The sequence below is a fragment of the Bubalus bubalis genome, chromosome 5 (assembly GCF_019923935.1).
Source record: "Bubalus bubalis isolate 160015118507 breed Murrah chromosome 5, NDDB_SH_1, whole genome shotgun sequence".
Classification (NCBI taxonomy): Eukaryota; Metazoa; Chordata; class Mammalia; order Artiodactyla; family Bovidae; genus Bubalus; species Bubalus bubalis.
Window position 1 is genome coordinate 5735517 of NC_059161.1, and position 20612 is coordinate 5756128.

The window sequence follows — 20612 nt, forward strand, 5'->3', positions numbered from 1 at the left end:
TCTGTCCCCTGAGACACTCAGCTGAGCTGGCGTTTCAGGAGAGGGATCCATCAAGGCTTCGCAAACAGAGCTTTGGTTTTGCTACCCCTTCAGCTGGTGGCTCAGCAGATCAGCAACACTGACTTGGCCCCGAGTGGGGCCGAATCTTTGGATAGATGTCACAGGGGTGGCGGAAAGCAAAGGGTGGGCATGCTGTCCACCCTCCTAGAGCTTGCTATCTGGAAGGACACAACAAAGATGTGAAAAAAAGACTTAGGACACTTAAAAGGCAGATACTGATAAGTGAAAATTAAGCTGGAGTCAGACAAGAGCTATGTGGAGTTAAGCAGTGATCCAAGTGTGATGGGAGGGGTCCAGGCCTTCTGCAGGAGGGCTGCAGGGGCCTGGCTTCATCTGCTGAGGGCCAGGGAGGCAGCCTCTCTGCGTCCCCATCAAGCATGCCTCTGGCTGCAACTAGAGGCCTTGAGACAACAGGTATGAGCCCTCTGAGGCTCCCTTTCCTGGCCACCTCTAGCCAATACAGCCCTTTTGTGCAATTTGGAAAAGGTGACCCTTCTAGGTGCATGGTTTGGTAAGATGAGTAAGGACTTGGTTTTGGCTCCCCTTGGCCCTCAGCCAAAGAACTGACACTTTTGAACTATGGTGTTGGAGAAGACTCTTGAGAGTCCCTTGGACTGCAAGGAGATCAGATTAGTCCATCCTAAAGGAAATGAACCCTGAAACTGAAACTCCCAATACTTTGGCCAGCAGATGTGAAGAACTGACTCATTGGAAAAGACCTTGAGGCTGGGAAAGATTGAAGGTGGGAGGAGAAGAGGACAACAGAGGATGAGATGGTTGGATGCCATCACCGACTTGATGGACATGAGTTTGAGCAAGCTTTGGGAGTTGCTGATGGACAGGGAAGCCTGGCATGCTGCGGTCCATGGGGTCACAAAGAGTTGGACAGTACTGAGCGACTGAACTGAACTGGCCCTCAGCTTGCTGCACACAACCTGAACCATCACATCCACTGGCCCTGATGCCCAATAGGGCACGTGTGTGCTAAGTGCTTCGGTTGTGTCCGACCTTTTGTGACCCTACGGACTGTAGCCCAGCAGGCTCCTCTGTCCATGGGATTCTCCAGGCAAGAACACTGGAGTAGGTTGCCATGCCTTCCTGCAAGGGATCTTCCCAACCCGGCAATCGAACCTGCGTCTCTTACGTCTCCTGCATTGGCAAGTGGGTTCTTTACCATTAGTGCCACCTGGAAAGCCCAAACAGGGCATCTCTAGTGAAACAGGGAGGGGAAATGTGTAGTGTGGCTTGACCAGAGTTTTACCCAGATGACCCACAGACAGAATAGTTTCGGATCCTAAACACTATCTCTTCTAAATTCTCTGGGGGGGCAGTCCAGAGAAGGTGAGAGTCAAGAGTGGGTTGAGGAGAAGAGAAGGCTCCATGGAGGTGGGGGGCGGTTCGTGGAGGGGGTGGGTGAAGTGTCCTGGGCAGACACCAACAGACAGAATGAGCTTTCGGGTGTGCTCTGGGGACAGCGAAGGACAGGATAAAGCACGTCCCTTTTGAATGTCTTTTCTTTCCGATTCCTCAGGAGTAGCCATTTTGCATATGAATTAAACACAGTAAAACAGCTCCAGGCCTCCCTCAAGGAAGATTAGTCCAAAGCAAGAATCTTTCTATGAACCAGCAACGCAGGGAGGAAGGGTTGATCTCCATCCCTGGGACCTCTAAGCAAGAATTCAAGGTCCCTGATGAGCGCAAGGCTGGTCTCAAGACCCCCTTCCAACTCCAAGCATGTCTTAGGGGAGGAAGCCTGGGAGGCCGTCATGGGAGAGGGGGGAGCAATCCCTGTGCTTTGGAAATAAACGGCTAGGCCTTAATTCAAGAATCTGGGTGCTTCTGAAAATAAAGAGGATACAGTGGATGATAGCCTCCCGACACACACACACACCCTCACTCTACACACACATACTCTTCAGTACAAACACTCACGAACACAAACACACATTCATACTCTTCACTCACACTCCACACCAGCACACGGACAGCACGCACACTTCACACGTCCTCCCATCACACGCACACACATGCTCACGTCACACACACTCATGACACACAGATGTCCCCATCACGCTTGTCACCCCCGCCCCACTGCCTGCACACAACTGCGAGAAGAAAAGGGCCATCCGGAGCTGCCCCCCTCCGGCTTGTGGTGAAGAAGGATCAGGGCACTCGGAGATTAAACAGAGCAGTTAAAAGTGACAAACAGACTTCTAAAAAGGACCAGGCTCTTAATGAAACCATAACGAATGGAATGAATGGAGGGCCACACAGATATCACCCATAAGTGGCCATAAATATCCGGCCAACAGATGAGATCGTGGATACTGCAGTTTTGAAGCCCATCAAATGGCTGCTATTAGAATTCATCAATAAATAACCCAGTCCAGACTCATATTCAAGGTCCTCTCATGCTCTGGAGAATTGACGCTGAGGCCAGAGAGACCTGGCTTTTGAATTCTCGTTTTGCCTCTTGACCAGCTTGGGTTATGCTGCTCGCTCGAGTCTCAGTTTCTTCATCTATGAAGTGTGGATGATTATCCCCTTAATGGGGATGTTGTGCAGATTAGATGAAGTTCTAGGCAGCAATAATAATTTATCAATATAGTGAACGATGAATGTTCACGGTTATCTCTTGTCCCCTCCCCTTTCAGCTTCCTGGGGTCAAGGAAAGCCTGCTGGCTGGTGGGAGCATAGGGAGAGAAGGAAAAAGAGGGGAAACAGAAGGGACAGGTAGAGCAGAGACCAAGGCAGGAGACGGGCAGGGTGGAGAAGGGAAGGAAGAGAGAGAGAAGGACAGCCAGACCCCCTGGAGGCCCCCCGCCGGCATCACCCGCGGTGGGCAGCCATGCCTTCTCGGGTGAGGGTGCCGGAGGACGGCCCCCCGCCGGCATCACCCGCGGCGGGCAGCCATGCCTTCTCGGGTGAGGGTGCCCGAGGACGGCCCCCCGCCGGCATCACCCGCGGCGGGCAGCCATGCCTTCTCGGGTGAGGGTGCCCGAGGACCGGTTGTGGAGTAACTGCCAATCATGGCCCACCCTTCCCGTGAGTTCTCTTTAAGCCACAGCTTTATTGAGATATAATTCACATACTGCAATATTCACATATGTAAAGTGTACAAGTCAGTGGTTTTCAGGATATTCAGAGTTTTGTGTCCATGACCACGATCAATTTTAGGGCATTTCCCTCACTTTCCAAAAGAAACCCTGTACCCATTGGCAGTCACTCTCCATTTTGCCCGCCCCTGCACCTCTCCAGCCCCAGGGAAGCACCAGTCAGCTCTCTTTCTCTATGGATTTGCCATTCTGGACATTTTACATCAATGAAGCAAGCAACAGGAGGGTTTCTGTGGCTGGCTTTTTTTTTACTTAGTATTGTGTTTTCAAGGTTTGTTCCTGTTGTAGCTCCGTCCATGGGATTTTCCAGGCAAGAGTACAGGAGTGGGGTGCCATTGCCTTCTCCAGTAGCGTGTATTAGTAACTTCCTAAATTTCTTCTGTCAAGGCCAAGCAAGTGGAAGAGCAGAGCTTCACACACACACATAGAAGCCAGTGTCATGATGGAAACGGTCCAAATGTCGCCCCAAGAAATCTCACTGGATCAAGATTAGTTAGTAGTTACAGACTTAGAGGTGAGGCAGCTGGAGTCTATTTTTTACCACCGAGGAATAACAGTGGAGAAAGGATACATTCTTTTGAGTGTGTATTTTTTTTTTTTTGCACACACTATACCCTTTATACAAAGAAAGGAAAACAAAAGAGGATCCAAATGTAAGAGTCTCCTGTCTGCGGTTTTATGATTTAGATTTAATGTTAAGAGGCAAATGAGCGTCTCTTGGTATTCTGCCCATATGTCTCTCTCTTACCTCTTAAAAGTGACAATTCCCAGCTCTATTTTTACAGTGTAAAAGAATGACTCTCCTCTAATGGTTATCTGTCATTGTTTATGTTTCAAGTAATTTTAGACGTTCAGACTGTAGCCTTAGGATGCAGGGAAGCCACACCTCTGGGCCAAAGGCCCCCCTGAAGGAGGAGGGGCTTATACGCTGGACTGAAATGACAAAGCTATTCATTGGACTCGGGAAATGTCAATCACCTTTGTTCTATAAAGGATGCGAGATGTGTCCCTGAGGGGCAGGTTCTGAGAGATACAGGTTATCTATTCTGTCCACCTAGCTCCAGTGTGAAAATATTTAAAGACTAAATTGTTGGTGAAGCTTCAGTCTCTGTCCTGATGCCCACCATTATGTCATGGCCACTAGATGTTAGTCTAGGGCTACAGAGTGGTTCCAAATAGGAAAAGGAGTACGTCAAGGCTGTATATTGTCACCCTGCTTATTTAACTTATATGCAGAGTCCATCATGAGAAATGCTGGACTGGAAGAAACACAAGCTAGAATCAAGATCGCCGGGAGAAATATCAATAACCTCAGATATGCAGATGACACCCCCCTTATGGCAGAAAGTGAAGAGGAACTAAAAAGAGTCTTGATGAAAGTGAAAGAGGAGAGTGAAAAAGTTGGCTTAAAGCTCAACATTCAGAAAACTAAGATCATGGCATCTGGTCCCATCACCTCATGGCAAATAGATGGGGAAACAGTGGAAACAGTGGCAGACTTTATTTTTGGGGGCTCTAAAATCACTGCAGATGGTGATTGTAGCCATGAAATTAAAAGATGCTTACTCCTTGGAAGGAAAGTTATGACCAACCAGATAGCATATTCAAAAGCAGAGATATTACTTTGCCAACAAAGGTCCGTCTAGTCAAGGTATGGTTTTTGTAGTGGTCATGTATGGATGTGAGAGTTGGACTGTGAAGAGGGCTGAGCGCCGAAGAATTGATGCTTTTGAACTGTGGTGTTGGAGAAGACTCTTGAGAGTCCCTTGGACTGCAAGGAGATCCAACCAGTCCATCCTAAAGGAGATTAGTCCTGGGTGTTCATTGGAAGGACTGATGCTGAAGCTGAAACTCCGATACTTTGGCCACCTCATGTGAAGAGTTGACTCATTGGAAAAGACTCTCATGCTGGGAGGGATTGGGGGCAGGAGGACAAGGGGATGATAGAGGATGAGATGGCTGGATGGCATCACTGACTTGACAGACATGAGTTTGGGTAAACTCCGGGAGTTGGTGATGGACAGGGAGGCCTGGCGTGCTGCGATTCATGGGGTCGCAGAGTCGGACACGACTGAGCGACTGAACTGAACTAAACTGAACAGGTTAAAAAAAAAAAAAATTGAGCTTAATGCAAAGTAGGACCAGGTATACCATGGACTAATATCTATGCTTCAGGAAAACCCACCAAAAGAGGGTTATGTGACGTCTTCTTGCTTTCCTAGAAATTGATTTAGCTTGAGCTCCAGGAAGAGGAAATTGTCCACAGCCAGGCTGAGACAGAGGCATGGACTACAGTGGCCTCAGTTGCCAGACACGGGGGTCGTGGTTGCGGCCACAGGCGGAAGCAGGGAAGAACTCGGAAATGAGGCGTGACTGTGAAGCCCAGGTACGACGGCTGGTGACTTCCTATCTGGGCTTTTCAGTGACCCGTATCCCCGGGGACCTCAGGGGAGACCCGTGTGTCACAGAATCAAACTCATGTTTAGAACTACATCCATCAGAAAACAGCAGTCACGACACCACAGAGTCTGTTGTATAAGGCCCTATCTCGGGAAATAAAACGGTACAGAGCTGCTACTCTAAAAAGGTCAAGCATTGTTTATTAACCATGCTCAAAACATCTCATTAAATCTGGGGGCATGAGAACAGTACTGACTAATATCATACATGTGACATGGTTTGCGTGGCGGTGGGGACCGCGCTGGGGCCAGATCCGCAGTCTAGATTTCCTGCGGCTGCTACTTGGAAACCCTGGGCTTGACGGGCTGCTGTCCCATGCCCAGCACCTCTCTTCACTCCATGCAGCAGCGGGGAGGCACTGGTCACATTTACGCAGCCCTGGAGCTCCTTCTTGTCCTGGAATTTACTCCTCAGCCCATCCTTGGCAAACAAATAGGTGAGCCCAGGTGAGGGAGATAGGACTCCAGAGAAAGTCGGGGGACTAGACTTTTCTCTATTAATCTGGGCATGCTCCAATTTGCACTAAGAGCGTACATTTGCATGTTGGATTCTGGAGGCCCCAACTGCAAGAGTATTAGATAAAATAAAATTAATTATTGTAATCCTCTGTGATCACATTCAAACCTAAAATTCTCAGCTTGGCACACAGCATAGGTTTGTCTGCCTGCTTCCCTCCGTGCTTTCCTATTAAAACTATTTTCTCAAACGCTGATTGAGTTCTGGCTGTATTATAGGCACTGGGAGGGTGTGGGGTACCTCGGACCTGTAACAGGTACCCTGAGTAGCTTAGATCCTAATGAGGGAGGCACCAAATAGATATTCCCTCCAGGTATGTAGCTTTTACCATAAAGTTAGAGAAACTCAGAGAGCTAAATTCATTCTGCCTGGGGTCAACTGGGACCATCTTGAGTTCTGATGGAACTCAAGAAGAGGGCAGCAAGCAGATGCTCTCGTCTTTCTACAAGTTCAAAATACCTGCCTGGATCTTTCGTCTGTATTCTGCGTCCCCTCCTTCTAGGGAGGCTGTTCCTAAAAGAGACAGCTCCTCGAGAAGAGATGGCTCGAGGCTGAAGGAAGGCCCATGGCTCTGAGTAATTGTTGGGTGGGCCTGAGACAGTGCGTGTGGTCAGACAGCAGGATGCCAGCTCAGCCCGACTTCCTGCAGAAATCTGCTGGGCCTTGGCAAACAGTCTTGACATGGAGCTGTGGCGTGGTTCCTTCTGGCTTCTCCCTGAGCTGAGGCTTTCCCTGTGGTTCTGGAGATGGGATCAGTCATAAAATATGGGCCCTTCATTTTCTTGGAGAAATCAGACTCTCCACCCACCAGTCTTCAGTGGTCACTAGTTGATGAACTGCCCAGCACGGCCAGGGCCCATCTAGAACGTTCAAGAGCTTTTTCAAAGGCTCCTGCTTGCTGTGTGCCAGGCACCGTGCTCAGCGCTGTGCCTGCGTCACCTTATTTCACCCTGCCGCATCTGATAAAGTAGAGTCTACCCTTATAGACAATTTGAGGAAACGGAAGGCTCGATAAAATGGGGTCGTCGGATGAGGGTCAATATAGCAAGGGGTGGGGACACGATTCCAGATGTGCTTAACATGGAGTCTGCCTTGCCCCCACACAGCTCAGTCTTTCAACCCCAAGAAGGTAGCATGGCCTGTGCTTAGAGGTTCCAGCACCCCTCTACCTGCCTGGCCTTTCTGGGCGTCACAGGCTCCGCTTTCACTCTCTCCTCTGCTCCCCTCCCCTCCCTACCACCAGAGCACTCCTGGAAGGAAACTCAGGAGTACGCAGGCAGGCACACCGTGTCCTGGGCCCAGGGACAGGTGACCTTTCCAATTCAGCACCTTTATAAATCTTACCTAATGAAGTTAAGGGGAAAAAAGAATTAATGAATAAATGAAGGTTAAATCACTCCCTGCAGAAAATTGATGCTGACAGCGATAGCCAAGAAGAGAGCTTGGAAAGCAGGGAGCTGACTTGCCCAAAGGCTTTTAAAATTCCTCTCCCTCAACCCGTTCAAGGGAGCTGGAAGGCTGGCCAGTTCTGGGATGGGCATTGAAGGCTTTGGGAAGTCCAAGGCAGATGGCCTGAAGGTGATGGAGTCAGAAAGCCATACTCTACTTTGGACCATTTTTTCCAGAAGTGAATTTGCATATGATATAATATGGGTGCATGTGCGTACACATACACACACAGGCATACTGTATATACAATTAGCTCCTGCAAGACACAGAGCTTGGGTCTGCCTGGCTCATTTCTGGCCTTCTGGGACCCCTGTCAGCACCCACTTCTTAGTCATCTTTATCTCCTCATCACCTCTACACTTGTCACCGTTTCCAACGACGAACCCCCAGGCCTGCCCATCTCAGCCCAGCTGGCTCAGAGGGGCTGTAGGTGAATGTGTAGCTGGCTTTAGGGATGAAGGAGAAAGAAAAGCTGAAAGGGCTGTGGACCACTGCATCCATCCAGGCCAGGAGCTCGCACACAGGGTGGTAGAAGTTGAAGGGAGATGGAATGAAAACTGCAAAGGTCAAAGGACAGACTCTGGGGTGAGGAACTGGGAGAGACTGTGTTGCTGCCTTCCTGAGAGCTCTGGGGCAGGTCGCTTACTGGCTGACATCTGTGTGCAGCTCCACAGTGAAACCGAGATGGAGAAGGAGCCCCGCAGAAGAGAATCAGCAGCAGAAATCCTCCCTGGTGGGAGCAGCGAGCAGGAGCCATCCATAATTCTGGTTCTCCTTCCTCTCTATGCCTGCTCACAGGTTTTTAAGACTCCGATCATGAAGACGGGGTGGCTCAGAGGGCCCGGGGCAGCTCGCCGATCCTAAGTGTGATGGGGCATGGGAGGCAGGAAGCCAGCGCTGGGTTGATGGAGGGGCAGGGATGCTGAAGGTGGGCTGGAGCCGCGTGGTGGGCGGCGGGGAGCAGAGAGGTGATACGGAGCCAAGAGCCGACTAGATCAACTAGTAAATAAAAGGTCACAGTGATTCTCCCCAGGCGCCCAGGGAGAAGCAGACAGAGAGCTCTGCTGACGGCAGGAGCTGACAACTGGCAAATGAGCCTCTGCAGTTATCTGTTCCCTTCCTTCTTCTTGTCTCATAAGACAGAGGCTAGAAATAGATGCAACTGGCAGATGACTGAAGGATGAAAAATGAGCAACATGTTAGTTGGAGTGGGGTTGGCAGTGGGCGGTGCTCAGAGGTAGAGGAGCAGAAAGCTCATGAGTGAAGCAGAGGGAAGGACAGGGCTTAGCTGGAGCTGCTTCTAGGGTCTGGCTCTTCCTCTGTCCCAGGCATGCTGCAGGGATTAGTCACTGAATCTTCTTAGCACCCTTACAATGCAGGTCTTACTCTTCTCCCCATTTTTCAGAAGGTAAAACTGAGGCTTTAGGGAGGATAAGCCAGGCTCAACTGAAGAGCGGCAGAGCCGAGAATACAGGCCCACCTGCCTCCAAAAACGAGCTCTTTAGATTATCCCACAATGCTTCCGAACCCTCCCTTTTCTTGTCTTTTCCCCTCTTCCAAGACTTCAGCAACTGTTTATCGAGCACCTAGTAAGGGCCAAACACTGCAATATGTCTTTGGGAGACAGAAGCCGCCTGGACAGACAAGGTCCCCGTCAGCAAGGAGTGCTGTTGGGATGATCAACTGAATGAACCGAACCGGCGCACTCTCCTTTCCCACAAACCTGCGTCGGGCAGAGGTTTCCCTGCCGCACAGCCGGAGGGGGGACTGTCCTGAGGGACGGGGCGCTGGCCTGGCCACAGGGGGCTTCAGCAGTGGGCTCTGCCCGTGGCGGGCATCTTCCTTCTCACTGCGCATCTTTTGACTTGCTGCTCAGCTCCAAGGCCTGGCCAGGGTCCCCGCTGGTGGAGGAGGATCACAGAGAGCTGGGCATGGGCTTGTTTCCTCCCGGGCACCGTATGCCAGCGGCAGGGTTGGGGAACCAGTGGTGCCTTCTCTCTAGGCTGAGGCTCCTCTCCTCTTGGCAAGAGGAGGTGGGGAGCATCCACTGGAAGGCTGCCTGCCCATGAGCTGTGGATATTCCGCGAGGACTGATGCCCCAAAACCCTTGCCTTCGGCTCCAACATCAGATTTAGGGGTACGGTCCCTGAGCATGCTGAATTATTTCATGCCTCCATGCTTTCCCTCACTTGAGAAGCATTCCTTTGTTTTTTGTTTTTTTTTTTTCCAAAAAAATTGAAGCAGAGATGATTTACGATGCTGTGTTAGGAATCACAGGCTTCCCCCATGGTGGCTCAGTTGTAAAGAATCTGCCTGCAGTGTGGAAGAGGCAGGTTCGATCCCTGGGTTGTGAAGATTCCCTGGAGGAGGGCATGGCAACCCACTCCAGTATTCTTGCCTGGAGAATCCCAGTACGGGCTACAAGTCCGTAAGGTCACAAAGAGTTGGACACAACTCAAGTGACTTAGCACTCATGCATATTAGTAAACACAATGTGATTTTTCAGATTCTTTGGCTTTGGCTTCCACTCAGTGAACCCCCTCTTCTTTCATAATATACCTAGAATATCACCCCCTCCAGGAAGCCTTCCTTGACTCACCGGCTCTGTCGGGTAGCACCCTCTCACACATTCCCAGTGCTCTGCACACTGTTGTAAATGTGGATGTGTGCGTGCATCCTGGATCTGTGATTTTGTGAGGGCGAGCTCTGTGCGCATAAGAAGTCCTCAGAGGTTGTTGATGAGTTACTCGGTGGGTGAATGGCTCACTGAGACACTGTTCTCAGATCTGTCCACTTCACTTTCCCCTTTTCTAATCTTCCGTCTGCCTGGCTCTCCTCTCTGCCCATCTCCCTCTTCCCATCATTAAACACGACTTGATGGACAGACTGAACCCAGACTGCTTGGAAGCCACCAACGGCTGATGACATGGCCAGTTCTCCCTCCAGCTGGTGCAAATTTCAAACCCCAATCTGTAGGTGGTCTGGTAGGGAGTGGGGATAACCAGAAGCAGGAGAGAGGAAGGGAACTCTGGGCGGAGTGGTGAAGGCTCGGGGAATTGAACTGTGCGGCATGCAAACTATGAAGGAAGACTGTGGCTGAGACGCTGGGTCCCTAAGCGGGGCAGGCGAGATCAAAGGGCCAGCTGGAAAACCACAGCGAAGCCGGGCTCTGAAAACAGCAAGCCCGCCTGCAGGAGAGGGCGCATGACCACTTCCCCCCGCAGTGAGCACAGCAGAGCTTCCTGCCCTGTTGCAGGAAAAAGTCGTGTTAGTGGAGAGACCTCTCCACAGCCCAGAACACAAAGTGATGCTATTTTCACCTCCCTTGTCTCCACGTACCCCTGTCTCACGCACATACACACATGATCACACAGGCCGATCTGGGTCAGCCTCCAAGGGCTGTACCCATAGCCACCGTCTGAAATACATTTATGGCTGCAGAAACACCCACATGTCATGGCCGCGGGGAGCATTCCGATACATTTTATTGATGGGGAAACTGAGGCTCCAGTTGGCCTTAACTCAGAGGCACTCGTGACAGTCTGTGATGAGTCCCTGGAGGCAGGATCCTAACTTCCCACTCCCCTGACACTCTGCCACACTCACCCCTCTGCTGCCCCTCCGACTCCCTGGCAGCTCAAAGTTGGCTTCTAAATGTTGTCCCTTAGGCCAGCCCCAGAGGGAAAACCTGTCTGACAGGCAGCACATGTGAGTGAGCTGGGCAGAACTCATGGGTAGTGAAGCAACCCTCTCTCTGATATTTCTAGAAACTAGCTTAGGGGGTCATTTCTGGCTAGAGAGCTCAGCAACTTTTCTCTGGAGAAATCCACTAGTGATCAGCTTCCCGTGTTGGGGAAAGCCAGTGTTCTAGGAACCTCTGGATAAAAGGCCATCTCACAAGGGCAGTGGGACCCTGGTCCAGGCAGGAAGGAGCTCAGGCTGCCTGCTGAGGGACCCCATGGAGTATGGGCTGGGCTCTCAGAACCCTAACTTGTGCTTCTTCCCAGGGGCTCACTAACCACCCCCCCACCCTCGCCCCTTCCATACCCAGCCAATCTCTTGGCATCTCCAAAGCTTCATCTTCACATCACAGCAACTGTTCCAGCTGCCAGCGGGTAGAAATAACTGACAAGGGCTCCTCTTGATGTGGCCCTCTTTTGTGTTGATCAAAACACCAAAACGAAATCAGGCTCTCCGCATCTGACTGAAGCCTAATTGGAAATCCAAAGCGGCACTAAATGTTACGGTCTAAATAAAACATGCTCGGTTACAGAAACTCCACGTGGGGAGTGTGAGAGGGCGCTCTGGTAGGGAGCCGAAACGTAGGCTGCAGGGTTTTGGGGCGTCGTGATGGGGCCCCCCGCATTTGGCTAGATGAGACAGACTCAAGATGGCAACACAGAAGGCTCTTGAGAGCCCAAGAACCCCTGGGTAGGGCCAGCGAGGCAGCCGATCGGTACCTGTTGCCTGGCTCACACTTGGAAGTGCGCCTAAAACGCTCGATCAGCTTTGTGCAATGTCTCTCACGCGTCTGCACCTGCCCTCCTAGCAAAGGTGTGCCTCTGCCAGACAGGCCGTGTGGTAGAGAGTGCAGGGCAGTGCTGGCCTCACCCACTGGGCACCTTGAACTGGGCTCCTAGGTGGTGGGGGGATGGCAGGCAGGGCAGGAGATAGCTTGGCAAGCGCCTCTGCCCCGGCTCTGCCTCCTAGGAGTCCCTGGGGGGCCCGGCCTTTCTCTGGTCGCTGGACCCTGCCGCCCCTGACTTCCCCCCGTGTCACACGGGGCTGAGAATACCAGTCTTTCAAGGTTGCTGTAAGCGGCTGAGATGATGCTGGCGGAAGACCCGGCCTGCCGGACAAACAGCAGCTTCCTGGGGCGGGTGCCCTCTCTCTTTCCTCTCTGACCACCAGAGACATTTCCTGTGACTGGACACATCGGGCAGCAGGCCTCTATTGGTTTCTTTTTTATAAAACAAAACAGCGCCCTGCCCCAGGGTCCTTGGCGGGTGTCCAGGGAGGAGTCTCGAGTCTGGCCTGGTCTGGAGCCCTAGCTGCAGGTGGACCGGGAGCAGGGGGGCGGGCCCGCTGCAGCCGTGCGGCCACCAGGGGGCGCCATCCCCGGAGGACGCGGGACAAGGCTCGGCTTCACTCCGCGTCTGTTCCAGGGTCGGGGCGCGGGGGGTGGGGGGCGCTGTCCTAGCTCTGCCCGCGGGCCAGCTCAGGGGCCCTGGGCAAATTACTTAGCCAGACTGAATCGCAGTTTTCTTATCTATTAAAAAAAAAAAAAGCAAAGACAATACTATTTATCCCAGGAGATTGTTGTATTAGCCCAGATCATGTTTGCAAACTATCAGAAGAAAAACACGACCTAAATGTTAGTTAGATTTCAACACGTCTTAAATTAGGTAGAGCTGAGAGGCAAGGCGGGGTGGCCAAGTTTCTTTTCGAGGTGTGGCTGTGAGGGGAGCTTGATTTGCAGAGCTTCACCTGGCGATTATGCATGGGGCCACCACCTTAAAAGCATAATTACTGTTACTAACGTTTATTAAGCAGGTAATACATGTCAGGTATTTTTCAGAGTGCTTTTTAATGTATGAATTCACTTCATTTAATATTTTTAATGTATTCATTCACTTCACTTAATCCTCAAGCAATGTCATAATTATCCCCATTTTTAGTAGAGGCAAGCGAAGCAGAGAGGTGAAACAATTGGCCTAAGGTCACACAGCAGGCAGCCAGGAAGGTGGGCAGGCTGGCAGTCTCCAGAGCCCATGCTCTTCATGGTGGCCAGGAAACTGCCCATCATCCGTCACTATCTACTTCTTTGCACTCTGGCTTGGTGGATACTTTGGTCTCAAGGTCTCAAAGGTCCCCTGTTCTCACCTATAAAAGGAAGGACTGCCCTTCACCAGACAGTTCCTGAAGCTCCCCCAGCTCTGGACTGCTAGGTCAGGGAGAGGGTCTGTCCTCTGAATGAGCCCAAGCATGGAGGGACGAGGACAGGGCTCCCCATGGTCGGTATGAGTTACTTCAGTCACTGGGCATGCTGTATATCTCTGCGACAGTACTGCTCACTTTATATCGCAATTTATCTATACGTCATTCTTCCCCACCGGAATGTAGCATCCCTGAGGTCAGGGATTATATTTTATTTATCCCTATACAAAAGCATGCTGAACGGTGCTGTTGTTGCATTGTAAAGAACAGAAAGAAATCAAGAAGGTACCTATTTATAAGACCTTTTGCTGGAATATGACTTAGAAAGATTGCCCTGTCTATATCTGCATATGCAAATAACTTGCCAGTGGACAGCTCTATGCATTATACATGGTAGACACTTAATGGTCTGTTGAATGAATGAGTCTGTGTATGCAAATGAGATGCAAATCTTTCCTTATTTTAATTTGACCCTTGGGAACATCTACAGGGACTCCCTTGGGCTTGGGTAGCTTTAATGTTTTTTAATTGAAAGTCTTTTTTTTTTTTTTAACACAACCGATGTTCAGTCTGGCCTGTGCTGAGTGAAGCTGTTGCCAAGTTGGGAAAAGAATGCCGGGCTGGACCAGGTGAATTAGGATTAATTCTGGCTTTTTTGGTAATTCGGGGAATGATCTAGGAAGTGATTCCCCTCTCTGGCATCGTTTTCCTCATCTTTAGTATATGGGGAGGAGTTCCTTCTGGGATTGAGGTATGGTGATGTCCCACCTCTCCATCCTAGGAACGTCATTCTGGGTCATCAGAGAGTCAGCATCTGGCAGTCCTACCTGGTAAGAGACATCACGTCCCCTGCCAAGGATTAGAGGAAGAGTCTCCAGCCTCCCTGCGCATTTAGAGAAATGAGCTTTTTTGGCACCGGTTCTCCCAGCCTGGGCATTGTGTTCAATCATTTCTTTCCAAACCAAAGGATTTTAAAATAAGAGGCTGGAGTTTTCTTTCTTAAATACAAGCCAAGCGCCTGATTAATAGGGTGGGTTTGTGATTCGCTTCCTTCATGTGAAAATATTTATTAAAAATGCTCCAATGAGAATATTAATAGCCAGGGAATCAGCTCCGTGTCAGCCTCTTTGCTCCCTGACATTTGAAATGGGGGGAGAGAAAGAGGGGAAAAAAAATCAAACCCGAGCCTGGGGTGGTCACTGGTCCTTGCGCCCCATCCTCCGGGAGGCAGGCTTTGCCCCTCCTTTGGGAAAGACGCTGAGATGTGTGCTTGGCTTCTGGGCCACAGTGCGGTCCTTAACTAGAAACATGTGTGCATCAAAGGCCTGGATTGAAAGTGACACATTTGAAAACACAAGTACGGCAGAAATTTGCTTATCCTCACTTTCCTAATCCGCAAACTCTGTAATTCTCCCCCAAAGTCCCCCAGGCTCTGCTCCAGCCCCTGCCTCCTCAGATTCCCTCCTTCCCCGGCTGCAGCCCAGGCCTCTCAGTCCCGGCAGAAGGGAGGTCTCCTGTTACTGGGACTCCAACCGCCTTGTAAAAATACACCTTGGCACGCTCTGCCTGCGCCCTGGGAAGCCTTATCGCCAGGACTAAACAAATGTGCACAATCAAAATAATAGTCTGAGATGTCAAAATAAATGAGCAGGGGCCATCTGGAAGGACAGCTCCGCACATTCTTTTCTGCTCCTTCCCCAAGTCGTTAGAGGCCTAGGGGCTTGGCCGTTCAGTGGTGTTGGCCACAGGTGACAGACTTAGTACCCTTACATCACAATAAGGCCCTTTGAAAATGCTTCTTATTTTTGGCCCTTGGTCCTGGTTTATAGTTGACAGGCCCTCCTCCAAACCAAGGAAACCAAAATTGATTCTCAGGTGAAGCTGGCTGGGGTGGCATGCTAGAGGCATTCGGTTTGCCCTCCAAGTCCTCTCCCCCACCATGCACGGGGTCTTAAACCGGTGCAAGGAGCTGAGGGGCAGGGGTCTCTCCTACGCTTGAGACATTCAGAGAAGGGCGGCTTCATAATCTTTCCAAATAATTTTGATTTCTAGTAACTCCAGGCCAGAGTTCTCCTTGCCCCAACTCTCTGAAACGACTTAAGGTGGAGGTGGTGAGAAAGTCACTATCCATTCATCAATGGTGAAGTCCCATTGCCCTACCCTGCATGTGAAGGTGGATTGCCCAGGAGAAGGGTCTTTTGAGTGGGCTGCCGCAAACTCTGCACAGGGATACAAGACCAGGACAGCCCTTGAAAATCACATGCCATCACCTGGGCAGTTTCCAGGTAGCATGATCCTATTCCTGATGGATTCCTTCAAAGGCTTCCCAGAAGCAGTTTCAGGAGCCACCTTTGATGTAGGTCTCCTTTAGGGCTCAACACAACCTTCAGTCCATCAACAGCCAGCTTTAAAGCTACTGGCACTTTTCTGTGAGTTTAGGGAAACCAAACCAGTTCTGAGGACTCTGATCTTAGGTGTTGGGTTTAGCATAGGCTGAAATGGAAGCTGGCCTGCTCTACACCCCATGGGCCTCATACTGGGGTCAGGATGGGTGAGCTGTGAGTCCTTACCAGCGCAGATGCTCTGTGGGTTCCTGAGACAGGAAACCATGTATTTATCTTCCCCGTGCCTTGGGTCTCAAAGTGGGGTCATGGGCTACACGCGCCAGAGTCACGGGGAGACGGGCGGTAGAGAGGTGAGGAGGCAGGCGGAAGAAGGAACTGTAAGACTTCTAAGGTTAAGTCATAAAGAAGGCAGTAACAGTCCCACCTGTTAGATAGTTAGAATAGCAAACAGGAGTCCAGAAATGGCGGTGGTTAAAAGACAAGGAAGGGAAAAGCCCGCGAAAATGGAACAAAGGAAGGTCCGAAGACCGGAGTGAGGACCTCAGGTAGAACGAACAGCCCTGCTGGCTTGCCCAATTTACGCGGGGCAGGCCCAGGGGGAAGAGAAATCATATAAAAAGAGGAGCCGAAGGGCGGGGGTCTCTCTCTCTTTCTCCCATGCGCTGGCGTGCTCCCCCCTCTCTTCTCTTCACGTCTTTGGGTTGGCATGCCCTCACGCCTCGAGGATGTATTTTCCTGCTATTTACTAAATAAAATGGAGCTGTAACACGGAGCTGTAACATGGATTTGTCTAAGAGCTATAACACGGTCTGTTCGAGACCCGAGAGCTATAACAGTCTGTCCAAGAGCTATGACATGCCGAGGACTCTAACGTCCGGTGCTTCAAATTTTTGTTGAGACGAGACAGAACCAAGGAGAATACACTCGCCTGACACACGTTATCTGGGGGAATATTCACTCTTGGAGCCCTGAGCGGCCATGCTCAGGAAGTCTGAGCACCTTGAGGCCGCCATGCTGTGAGGAAGCCCAAGGCACAGGGGGAGGCCTCGTGGAAGCCACAGCAGCTGACGGCCCAGCTGGTTCCAGCTGCCATTTGAGTGGGAGGACGTGGCTCCAAAGCATGCTAGCCCTAGTCATCCAGTCACCCCCGCCCATTCACGTCTTCCCAGCTGAGGTTCCAGTCTGGATGCTGCAGAGAAGAGACAAGCAGCCTTTGGGGCACCTGCCTGAACGCCTGACTTAGTTTGTGAGCACGGCGGCTCCATCTATGGCAGTGAGCTGGAGATACAGTTCACTTCGTTGCAGAGGTCAGACATGGTGGGCAGCGCCTTTCTACCCCACTGTCCACACACGTGGCCAGACAGGAGCCTGAGTCTTGGGGGATGACTGGGGCTCAGGGTCCCCCTCCCTTCTCTCCACAGATGCCTGGAATACTGGCCTCCTGGGCCTCACACATGAGCCCAGAGCTGCCTCTGTCTGTATCAAGGGGAGCAGGACTGTTTAGTCTGCTGGGCACATTCCTGGACTTTAAAAATAAATAGCAGATTGTGAGCAACTCAGCCGGACGCTGTCGTTCGACCAGGGCAGAGGTTTCTGAGGCGTCCCTTGGGATCGAGCAGCAAGAATGCCAGGTTGGAGGTGTTTGCCCGAGACTGGGATCTGTCTTACCCGTAATTTACAGTGGAGATGCTTCTGGCCCTCCCTGAGGTCTCAGAAATTCGAATAATACCACTAATAACAATGTTGTTGTTCAGCCGCTCAGTCGTTTCCGACTGTTTGCAACCGCATGGACTGCAGCACGCCAGCCCTCCCTGTTCATCACCAGCTCCCGGAACTTCCTCAAACTCATGTCCCCTGAGTCGGTGATGCCATCCAACCATCTCGTCCTCTGTCATCCCCTTCTCCTCCTGCCTTCAGTCTTTCCCAGCATCAGGGTCTTGTGATAATGATGATAATCACTGCCACTTATTGAAAGCACTGGCTGTGTGACTGAGCACTGAGGTCTCTCAATCCTCGCAATGGTCACCACTATTAGGCCCATTATACAGATGGAGAAAGTGAGGTGTCAAAAAGTGAAATCGCTTTCTTAAAGCCATATATATAGTTAGTGGCAAAAGATGACGTGCAAGGTGGTCTGACGGCCATGCTCGTGCTAATTAACCACTATGCTATCTTGCCTCTCCAGGTCTTGAAGTAGACAGCAGCATCCCATGCCCTCACCCACCCTAAACACACACACACACACACACACACACGTGCGAGCACGCACGCCCACACCCATCGCCAGCCTCTCTGCTGTTCCCAAGGCCTTTTCCAGCCTTCGCGGAGCCATTCTCCACTGTGACTCCCTTTTTCCATTTCACCCTTCGCTGGATCATTTTATGCCTCTATTCCCTCTGCTAATTCAAACTAATTAAAGTATAAAATAGAATAATTGCTTCCATCCCCATACTACTTTCCCATCCACCCCGCGTACAGGGGGAGCTTCCCTTTCGGAGAGTGGCCAGCCTGACAAGCTGGGTGGAAACTGGGGCTATCAAGTTTCTTTTCATCTCATGACTTAGGTTTTCACTTGGCTCACTGCCTGATTTTTCCTGGACCCGCAGTCTGACTCCCATTAGACACCGAGGATGTGGTAGCGACTTGTATCCCCTCCCACAACATCTGCCTGTCGGTTCGCTGTCGAGGAAGCCGGGGCGGACTTTCTAAGGAAGGGCCGGGCAGCGTATCAGTGGAGCACCTGGGCAATTAGTAGGATTGGGGGAATCGGGTCCCAAACGCTCCCCTGGGACCGGCTGGCCTTGGATCTATTAACAGAACATTAACACTAACTTGTCAAAGGTCGTTAAGCAGTGGCACTAATGGTCCAACACTTCTTACTAGTCCTATTTCTTAATTACATTTAATTAACTAAGAGAGAGAGAGAGGAAGCTTGCCTGAACACATGAGCCTATATTGGATTCTTCTGACTCTGTGGGGAGGGGAGACTCTCTAGGCAGGACTGGAGGTCAGGCACCTGCATCTACTCTCTTGCGGCATCAAGGATACAACAGGCACCATGATTTGGGGGAAGGGGAGGGAAATGGAGACAAAAGCTAGGGACCCGGGGAAGGGAGAGATGAGAGGAGGCTGCCCAGAGGTTTATTGTAAAGTAGGGTGATGGAAACCCCCATTCCCATCATGTCTTATAAAGTCTTAGGTCTTTCAGGGAACTCCAAAGCCTTAGATCGTTGCCTCAAAACAGGAATCTGCTTATCCATGGTGGTGGTTTAGTCACTTCAGTCTTGTCTGACTTTTGCAACCCCATGGACTGTAGCCCTCCAGGCTCCTCTGGCCATGGGATTTCCCAAACAAGAATACTGGAGTGGGTTGCCATTGCCTTCTTCAGGGAATCTTCCCAACCCAGGGATCAAACCCGGGTCTCCTGCATTGCAGGCCGATTCTTTATCAACTGAGCCACCAGGGAAGCCCATAGCCACCATTCTATCCTCATTGCAGTGTTCATCCTTGGAGGATGAAGTTCATACGAGCACACACAGCCTCATAAAAAGCCTCCTTCAGAAAGTTCTTTTGGTCTAACCTCAAGATTGTTTCCTGTGCTTTGAGGCTCTCTTCTGGAGATGGAAAAGAGTCCTGATCCCCAGACCTTAGACAAACTGTTTAATAGCTGGAAGAGACTCAAAAGTCATATTTATTCTCTCCATCTTTCAAGCTGAGGACACTGAGTCCCTGGGAAGTCCAGGGTCTAGGTCACCCAGCTGGCTAAAGGGGGGCTGGAATGAGAGCACAGGGCTCCTGGCCTGGCCTGAGGCCTGCTGGCAGTACCGACCGCCACTCAGCTTCCTCCTAATCAGCACCCATGGGCTGAGAGCTGGGAGGGGCCGTCAGGAATGAGCGTTTGTGGCATGCGAGGTGATGCGGCAGGAACTCCCTGCTTGCCGTCTCAGCCCATATCACATCGACCCCCGTGAGACGAGGTGGTGGGACTTGTCTGAGGCCACCCTGTTGAGAGCGTCAGACCTCAGACACGATCCTGTTATTGGACACAAACCTTCCATTTCCACCAGGATTCACTGGTGGCTTAGACAGTATAGAGTTTGCCTGCAATGCAGGAGACCAGAGTTTGATCCCTGGGTCAGGAAGATCCCCTGGAGAAGGAAATGGCAACCCACTCCAGCATTCTTGCCTGGAAAAATCCCACGGATGGAGGAGACTGGCGGCGGGGGCTACGGTCCATGGGGTCACAAAGAGTCGGACAGGACTGAACGACTTCACCTCACTTCTTCCATTTCAGAAGGGAAGAAATAGAGGCTGTTAAGGGGGTCATCCATCCAGTATCAGAGCAAACACTGAACCAGAACGCACGTCATCTGATTTCATTACCATTGACTCACATTCAACTGCTCTCTTAGAGAGGTCCAGGCTGTCTGTGAGAACTCTGCACTCATCGCTGCTCGCATCACATGGCCCTCCTGAGTGGCTCTTGGCCCCTCTCCCCGAGCCCGGCTCCTGGTGAGATCCCTGGGGTAGCGACTGGCATGTGGCCTGTGGCTCTCCAAGCGACAGGACTCCGAGCTCTACCACCAATTCCCCACCCTCCACCCCGACACTGCCCACTGATCCAGGCTCCGCCTGGCACAGGGACCTCCCCGACTCACAGCTCACCTGATTCCAGATAGCCACAGGGCATTAAACCCAAACTCCTCCTATATCTGTTTAGTGTGACAGT

The 20612-nt window shown here is 51.2% G+C and overlaps 1 protein-coding gene across 5 annotated transcripts in view; it reads right to left on the reverse strand.

Annotated features, from left to right (window-relative positions):
* PLXNA2 (plexin A2) overlaps positions 1-20612 on the reverse strand; it is a 233871-nt gene that overhangs the window by 104779 nt on the left and 108480 nt on the right. The window contains exon 5 of one of the 5 annotated variants that reach the window (XM_044942650.2): positions 5236-6199. The exons of the other annotated variants lie outside the window; for them this stretch is intronic. Coding sequence (XP_044798585.1) covers positions 6047-6199 — 153 coding nt within the window. The 3' untranslated portion in view covers positions 5236-6046. Of the gene's footprint in view, positions 1-5235; positions 6200-20612 lie in introns of those variants that run through there. 5 annotated transcript variants of the gene reach the window in all.